The sequence below is a fragment of the Nansenia antarctica genome, assembly GCF_963989245.1.
Source record: "Nansenia antarctica genome assembly, chromosome: 4".
NCBI lineage: Eukaryota > Metazoa > Chordata > Actinopteri > Argentiniformes > Microstomatidae > Nansenia > Nansenia antarctica.
Window position 1 is genome coordinate 11,394,559 of NC_137689.1, and position 8,642 is coordinate 11,403,200.

The 8,642-nt window shown below is 37.4% G+C and overlaps 1 protein-coding gene across 2 annotated transcripts; it reads right to left on the reverse strand.

Moving 5' to 3' along the window:
- Positions 1-393: 393 nt before the first annotated feature.
- cUnh16orf87 (chromosome Un C16orf87 homolog) lies at positions 394-7,919 on the reverse strand. 2 transcript variants are annotated; one of them, XM_080527993.1, is made up of 4 exons: positions 7,727-7,919; positions 6,588-6,681; positions 2,739-2,918; positions 394-1,620 (listed from the first exon to the last, which is right to left on the reverse strand). In XM_080527993.1, the coding sequence occupies exons 1-4, from the start codon at positions 7,790-7,792 to the stop codon at positions 1,502-1,504; spliced, it is 459 nt and encodes a 152-aa protein (XP_080384119.1). In that variant the 5' UTR covers positions 7,793-7,919; the 3' UTR covers positions 394-1,501. The 2 variants fall into 2 exon arrangements, with proteins under 2 accessions (XP_080384119.1, XP_080384118.1); XM_080527992.1 differs by having other exon boundaries at positions 394-1,623.
- Positions 7,920-8,642: the final 723 nt, after the last annotated feature.

Here is an 8,642-nt window from a genome sequence, read left to right on the forward strand (position 1 = left end):
ATCGTTATAGCTACACAAACAGCCCTGCTTTACATGTCCAAAGTGTTCACTCAGCCTCAACATATACTGTAGTTAGTATGAGTATATGGCAGAAGTGTATGCAGTATTACGTAGCTTTACAGTTCCTGTTTCGCCCATGCATTTCATGACATGGGGTCCAACTGTGAATGATCCAACCTGGTTACGACATTTTCCAAAAGATGGTGTGTTTGTGAGTTTCATGGAAACAGGGCCAGGTTCCATATGGATGAGTTGTTAACTGATGTAATTCAATGTCTTGACAACAGAAAGAATGTATTCAAAGTAAAGTTTCAATGTCTGGAAAATAGAGTTATAAGGAGCTGAAATAGGTTAACGCTTAAATACAAAAAACAGACAACAGTAGTTGTGATTGCACTCTTTTAATGACAAAAGAGGTCAAATTAAAGTGGATTTGCCATTGACATTTAAGTCAATGGTTTCCACAGTAAATATGTATATACTTTCAACAATTGTGGGAAAAAAACATAAACCATTATGCATTTAAATTAAAGGTGTTACAAGCATTATAAATAGACATTTACATGGCCTTCTCCCCAAGTCCCAAACATGGTACAAAATTATAAATTCCTCAAAAAAAGTTCGGAAACGTTATTTTGATAGATTTTTCCTCCCCTTTGATAATACCAATTGGTTACAATACAAAAATGTGCCAAAACAGAACAGAAGAATGCTGTGTTGCTCATTCCACAAAAAGGTGACTAATCCGGCTTTCCAACGATATCAAATACAATACCAATTTGGTATTATTAATGGGGAGGAATAATCGACCGAAATAACGTTTCCGAACTTTTTCTGAGGACTTCAGATTGAACATTATGCTCCAAATGGCATCAATTATTAAGCTTAAACCAGTGGAGGTCGATGGAGGTAGAAATCGGGAGGACAGGCTCATTGCCTTTTCTCATTCCATTCATTATAATGAGCATGTCCTCCGATTTCTGCCTCCACCAGCCTCCCCTGGCTTGAAGAGTTTAGAGTAGACTGGGTCTACAAACCAACAACATTTGCCTGTTACATTGCTAGGATGGCCTTCCATAGGTGTTTGCCCTTTTTAAGTGTTTTATCATCCGCTACTGACAGCTTGGATTCTTGGTGATAAAGACCACCACATTATCTAATAGATAACAATATAAAAATCTGATTAAAAGATAAATAGCAGACTTGCTACACCTTACAATATCATAAGCTACAGATTTTTTCAATGATAGAAGTTGGCTCCAACCTTTCCTGTTACAGTGCGTAGACCAGGTGCCAGCGTGCCGGTCGTTCCCAACACCTCAGGCCTCGGCCAAATCCGACAGGGCGCCATTTGCGTACAAAGCAAATCCGAGTCCGAGTTCAGTTCCCACCCTGTCAGACACAGACACGCTAGGGTCGTCCATGGGTTCTCCATCATGGGTCACCCCCAGTCAGAATCTTAGGTTTCACACGTCAAGTTCTTTAGCAGCATTGTCATTGTCTATAGGATCAGTCTTTGGCCCAGGATCTTACGGTTGATCTCAGCCAAGGCCACCGAGAACACGAAAGCCTTCTCGTCTGAGAGGTTGGCGTATATATCCACTTCTTTCTCTTGTTTTTCTGCTTGAAAAAAAAAGAAAGTCAAATAAATATCAATCCCCTTGAAAATGGTCACACTACTTCTTAACAGATAAAAATGGGAAAAAATCTAATAAGTATTATGCACATGGCAACAAAGATTGTGGGATACATTGTCATTACAATGACAAAGCCAACATAATATCTGTCTCACAGAAGGAAATTGTGTCTCCTTATTGATACGCTCATAAAGCACAGGCAGGCAATGTCAGGGACGACATGATTTATTCAGCAGAAGAGAGAGCAACCCTTTCTGTAAATCATTAATCCAAACCCAAAGCCCTCAGGTCTGTCACTATGCGCTACTAATCAACAGCCTTGATTGTGACGGGGAAATACAGAAATATCACTTCCAATCTTATGTAATGATATGCATAAAACAATGTGTGCATTCTTATTGCTTTTTGGCTTAAATAGCCTATATATAAAACGTTACAACGATCTACATGTCACCACATATACAATATTAGGGTGGTCTAACAATGCCTGTGTGTAGGACAGCACAGTTGTGAATCATGCCAATTGTCTAAAGAATATGGCAATACAAACAGCATTACATAGGTTGTTTTGCTTTGTTTTTCTTCTTATTGTCTTGTCATTACAAAGGTCTCTTTTAATTAAATGCCCTGTCATCTCTGTATTGTTTGTGTTTTGTGTGGACCCCAAGAAGAGTAGCTGTGGCAATTGTAATAGTTAATGGAGCTCCAAATAAACAGATAAATAACCATAATCTTCCACAGATCATCAAAGAGAAAAGTACAGACATCCCTATAACTGACTTCAGTGAACCTTAAAAGCAACACTCGTTATTACTGAGGATATAAATACTACTATCCATGTAGTCAGACAAGATTTGAATAACAAACGGTTCCAGCTCACCTAATAATATTTGAATCTGCCAAAAGCAACTAATGAACATCAGTACCAATACAATATGTCATCATTCCTTTCCATTTCACATTCAGAACATACAATCAGCTGAAGATAACTGATAGTTGACTCGATGCCAGAAGGCTATCGTCCTTACGTTTCATATCTCATAACCGTGTCATTTAGTAGCAGTTTTTTTACGATGAAAGCATCTTGGACAAAGGTTTTACCTTTCTCCTCCTCCGGCTTCTTTAGCCCGGTCGTCTTTGGTCTGCCGCGGCCTCGCCGGATCTGCTCCGATTGGCTGTTCGAACGGGACCGCCTTCTGTTTTCCATGTCATTGGTTGAGGGAGCGTTGATCCTATCTCTGCGAATTCTTTCAGTTCTCCTCCTCTTGGCATCCAACTTGTCTAAATAGATCACAGAAGTACAGTGTTACAAAACCCTGGAATAAAACTAGAGTGAATATCAGTAATGACAACAAGCATCATAACATGCTAATATTGTTATGATATAATACATTGTTATAATATAAGACGGTAATAATAGTAATAATATTAATAATAATAATAAGACACTAAACATTTAGAAGATCTACTGATCTTAAATATGGTCTTGAAATATATCATAGTGTAATAAATGGTACAGGCACAAATCTTGTGACATTGACTTCAATTCACTCTCACGGCCACTCCTGTAGGAAGGTCACTCTGTTAAACATGTTGGACTGCCTCTTATTCCCTCCCCCTGATCCCTTCTATCACCACACGATGACAACAACACTGCTTGACTGAAGATAACCGGAATCCACCAAAGAAGCTTGAGTTCCCCTTCCCTCTTTGATTTGTCAAATCCAGCACCCTAGATGTGTTGTAAACAGGCTCCAAGCCATTTACAAAGTAGCCTACATGGATCCATGAATCCCAAATCCACGAGTTTACTTATTAGCACAGCAGGATACGAGTACCATGTCTACATTTCTCTGGGGTTTCATTCTAGTGGCCTTTTATAGAGCCTTCCTCTTCAAAATTAACTTAGAAGGTCACATGCTTCCTTTCTTACTGGTGTGGGCGAGGAGAGTGCACACAGACAGTAGGTTTGGAAATGAACACTGGGACAAAGAAAGTAGGCATGCAGTGCAGCAAGATGTTGGTACAACAAAGTACACCATCGCATTTAAGTCCAAGCGCACCTCTTCAAATTGAAAAACTAAATCCTTATGACTTCACATCTCATTTAATAAAAAAATGATATAACTATTCAAGTGTCAATTTTGTCTAGCTAGAGGGGTGTGTCAAATGATATTTCCTTACTCAACTGCATTTTTGTTAAGTGAGAATACAAATTAGCTCAGGAATTCTAGACCTGTCCCTAGCCTGCCCATACAGGAACAGTTGATTTTGACTGACTACATATCCTGTTCCATATGTACATAATAGTGACACAATCAATAATCTAATAGTACTAGTGTACTACTGCACACTAATGATTGATTACGAGGGTTCAATGGTACTTCTCAACCATTAGGCCTACTTCAATATACACAAGCAACATCTTCAAATCATGAAAGCTCTGTAAATCTATAGTCAATATTTTTCCAAGTCTAAATCCAAATGCCTAAGAAATGCAATTGGCTGATGGCCAATACAAATATATTTCATTAAAGGAATCTTGAGTGAATTAAAAGTGAGTAAAACTTTCTGCATTGTTAACCGAATACAACTATTCTAACCTAACTCATCGTGTTTTATTACAGTCTGTTTCAAACAAAAAAGGAAGTACTAAACTGGAAACTTGAAACAGTCTACAGATATTACACTGAGGAGAGACAAATAAACTGAGGGGAAAAGCACCAACAGCATAATTAAATGTCACAACGCTGTAATTCTAGAACCCTTTAAAAGTAAACAGTCATCTCTGCCTTCAAGAAACCTACTGACAGAAACACACCTCAAATGGTCTCTGTGCAACTAATGTAAAAGTAATGAGGATCCAATGAGAGTGATTATACTCCATAAACTGCCTAATAAGTGTACATCAAAATATATCAGAATAGTATATCAGAACCTTTTCCGGTTGAGAACCGGTAAAGAAATGGTCAGATCCGTCAGAATCGTACGTCTCTATGGCTCTCTGCGTCTAACAGCAAACTCTGCGGTGTAGTATCGCAAACTTTGTTTGAGAAAGCTGATAAAGTAGCATGTTATCTATTTAGAATAAGACAAAGTCAAACGGAATGCAACATTGTGGATTCTAAATGGTAGATGACCTGCACGTCACCGCCACTGAATATTAACGCAACCATTGATACTCCCTGCCAGATAGTGCTACCAATGTGTTTCTTTGTCTCAACTGAGATCAAGGAATCGTGCATATACTGTATGTTATTCATATCTTGCAGTACGTTCTATAGTATCTCATTTGAAGTTGTATGTAAATGCTCCATTGTTTGATTATATGGTCATTTGATCATTGTGAACTTACTCTTCCAATTAATGAGACAACTGAAAATATATTTTAATAAGTTAAGTGCATAGTTTAATATTATCAGTATGTATAGCATAATGATACTGCTGGCTGCACTGTAGCCTCTTTTCTAACTAGGACAGACATGAGTCTTCACATGATCTTGTTTTAGCCACACCTTCTAAATTCTAAAGAAGACATTTCTATTTCATGTGCCAGTTATGTTATATTTGGTTCAAGCGTATTCCCTTTTGAAAAGAGATTAGATTTTAAGAACAGCTGCATTGACACTGAAAACCTGTGTAGGCCTACTTTTTTATGCACACAGAAAATGTATCAATAGGATGGAAGGAATCAATAAAGAATCAGATCTATAATGGCATCGGTATCGATAACATCTTATCAATTCCCATCCTTAACATTCCATTCATAACTTCAGACACCGTGGTATAAGTCTACAAGATGATTTAACCACTAAAAAATTCAAGTCAACCAACACCCTCTAGTCTTCAAGCAGTCTATCTGAGAGAAAGGCAGACGTAAATGAAGGAGATAGTGATCTAAGAGCTCCTAGCGACTACACTATGATGACACGCGTGACGAAAAGAGTCCTCATAGAAATAACACAGGGAGCTGGTAATCTGTGAACATGCTCAAACACACAGGCAGAGACTGACACCTAATCCTCACACTCTCCAGGTTTTACAGGGTCATTACAAAATAAGCCAAAATAAGCCTTCATATACTACATAACATTTGACTTTTTAAAATTATTATTATAAAAGTCACCTATTGCTATGGCTTTCTTTTTCATATGAAATATGACTTTGTGAAATCACCTTTTCAGATCAAGGTTAACCTTGTTCAGAATACACGTAAGGAGCCACAATCTAGGTCTACGGCAAATGTAATGTATTATCACCTTTTATATGCTATAGTTTCTAGATAAACTGCAGGGTGCACAAACCAACTGTTTAATATAAGAGGTAGTACTTTCAATACTGCTGCAATAAGCCTTCAAGAGAGAATTGAAGGAACAAGCTTTCCAGTCAGGAATAAGAAATCCCATCCCCCACCTCTTGCAGTAGGCTACTCACTCAAGCAAACAGCCATTTAAACCAGCCTACATGCTTCAATAATGACAATCAACTTTGCACCACTAGATCTATCTAGATTCTAGAACAAGGGAGAATATTAAGGGAGATACGTCAGACAAGTAGAACGAGCTATGATCAAAACACAACTATATAAAACAATGCATTAGATTCATGAGATTTCAGATTAGTTTTGAGATAAAAAGTGAAGGCTACAACTTCAGCCAGAGGTTCAAGTCAGTGTAGAAAGTGAATTAAGTGAAATTAAATTCAGAGATGGAATATTTTTTTGATGGAAAACAATGGGTAACGTTCCACTTAAATAAAAAAGTATTCCATTGTGTGAATCAATCATCATATTAAGATCAACCCTGGTACTTGTCACCAATCTCACTTGGACAACAAACAGAGTTCAGAAACATTTTAACAGTGTGCATTTAAATCAATATGAATACAACCACAGTGTGTTTTACAGCACTCTGTGATGAAATAGGTTACTGTTCTCATGTGGGGATTTACCTATTGGTGGTGACCTCTCGTTCAGTTTGGCATTTAGAAGCTTTCGACTTATGAACACATAGCCACAGGGACACGACTTGCAAGCAACTGGAATCTAAAAAGCAAACAGAAGAAACAATGTTGATCCTTAACATTATTACTGTGATCATGATGCCATCTGCACATCTCAATATAATATTGCTGAATATGTTACATAAACGTGTTTGGAATATATATATATATATATATATATATATATAATTTTAAATGTTTAATAAGGGCGTAGCCAATGTAAATCCGCAAAATAAACTGTAGACTACTAGGCTATATAGACCATTATTAAGAGGCTTAGTTAAATGACTGTCCTTTGTAGGGTAATTCATGATATAAAAGTCCTTGGCGCAGTGTGGCAGAAACTCGCACCACATATTTGGACACGTGCCCACAAAAGCGACGATATTAAAAACATTCTAAAGGAATTAGGTGTTTTCAAATCAACTGTGTGGGTTTTCGCCAAATCGAATCCAAATTAAGTTAATCCATCAATTCAGGTTGATGAAAAAAAAATCTAAAGAAACATTTAAATAAGCTAATGTATATTTTGTTCGCCATTTGAAATACCCCGACGATTTGAATTATGCGATTCTGTAACTTTCAAAATATATCAAATATCAGCGATCAGGCTAGCCTACGTGTCAGTGGGTTAAAGATAAAAACTTGATACGATCATGGATTAAGATAAAGCATTAGTTCTACAAACCTTCAAATACAGTAAGCTATACAGTGTATCAAAAATAAGGAAACGTCTTGCCACATTTAGCGAACAATAACATTCCGACTGAAACATTATCGCTCTCGCCATACGAACATAATCATTTCAACATGTAACGTTGTCAGCAATAACCAATTGCATTGTTACAATTGATATTACGACATGTTATAATGACAAATAATAGGCTACATTTACGAAATTAAATGATCAGGAAGGAATAAACCAGATCTATACGTTCATTGCAGACCTCGCTTGAGTACCCACGACTCAATGATGAGTATGATTTCAGCATAGACAAATCTGAATCCCATGCTTTGTAAAAGCACAATATAATTACCCAAGTCGATATACATTTAATAATCAACAAATATCTACACATTTTTCTCACCTGTTGGTCACACTCAGGACACGATTTGGTAGCCATTTTTACTTTCTTTGCTTTATTTGCCGACATATTCGGTTTCCTTATCCGACGGTTCTTTCCCAGATGTATATAAGGCTACTTGGACCCAGGAGCCTTGCAGTGTTGCAGTAAAACTTCTTTCCGCAGCGATACATGAAGGGCAGCTGATCTCAGAGCTCCGACTCACACACGAGCCAAACCGACATCAATCACAACCGAAGCACTGCGCATGCGCAGTGGAGGTCAATGAAAAAGCCCTCATTATGCTTTTCCTTTACTGTGTTCGAAATGGCGTACTAGCATACTGCATACTAGCATACTCAATTAGTATATACTGCATACTAGCATACTCAATTAGTATATACTGCATACTAGCATACTCAATTAGTATATACTGCATACTGCCTACTAAATTCATAATAAGTATGCCAATACCAGCCGACCGAAAATCTAGTTACATACATTTCTTGCATACTCAAATTTCACATAATCTACAGTGTTGAACGCACTGCATGCATACTCAAAATCTACGTCATATCTAGTATGAGTAGTATGCTAGTATGCCATTCCGAACACAGCCTATGACATGGGGCACATGCGCGCTATCTCGAAGCAACTCAACTTAAAAGCCAAGCCAGTTATAGAATTTCGTGCTCTGATAATGCTGGCCTTTTTAAAAACGTCCCCTAACCAACTGAGCATGCGTTTACAGACATAGGACATACACACGGACGAGTAACATGCAGTGCTGTATTACTGTTGAAAACACAATTTCAATAAATCAATAAAAAGTACTATTGAACTCAGTGAAATACTTGTATTAATTAAGTAAGCCCCCTTTCCCCCCCAAATGTTCATTTCAATAAATCAATAAAAGTACTATTGAACTCAGTGAAATACT

What these genes read in the sequence shown, in the direction of transcription:
- cUnh16orf87 (XM_080527992.1), bottom strand. Translation starts at nt 7,792, where the DNA reads ATGTCGGCAAATAAAGCAAAGAAAGTAAAAATGGCTACCAAATCGTGT. An exon ending in GTCCTGAGTGTGACCAACAG is followed by an intron (nt 6,682 to 7,726) that starts GTGAGAAAAATG and finishes TTTGCTTTTTAG; the next exon opens with ATTCCAGTTGCTTGCAAGTC. An exon ending in GAAGCCGGAGGAGGAGAAAG is followed by an intron (nt 1,624 to 2,738) that starts GTAAAACCTTTG and finishes TTTTTTTTCAAG; the next exon opens with CAGAAAAACAAGAGAAAGAA.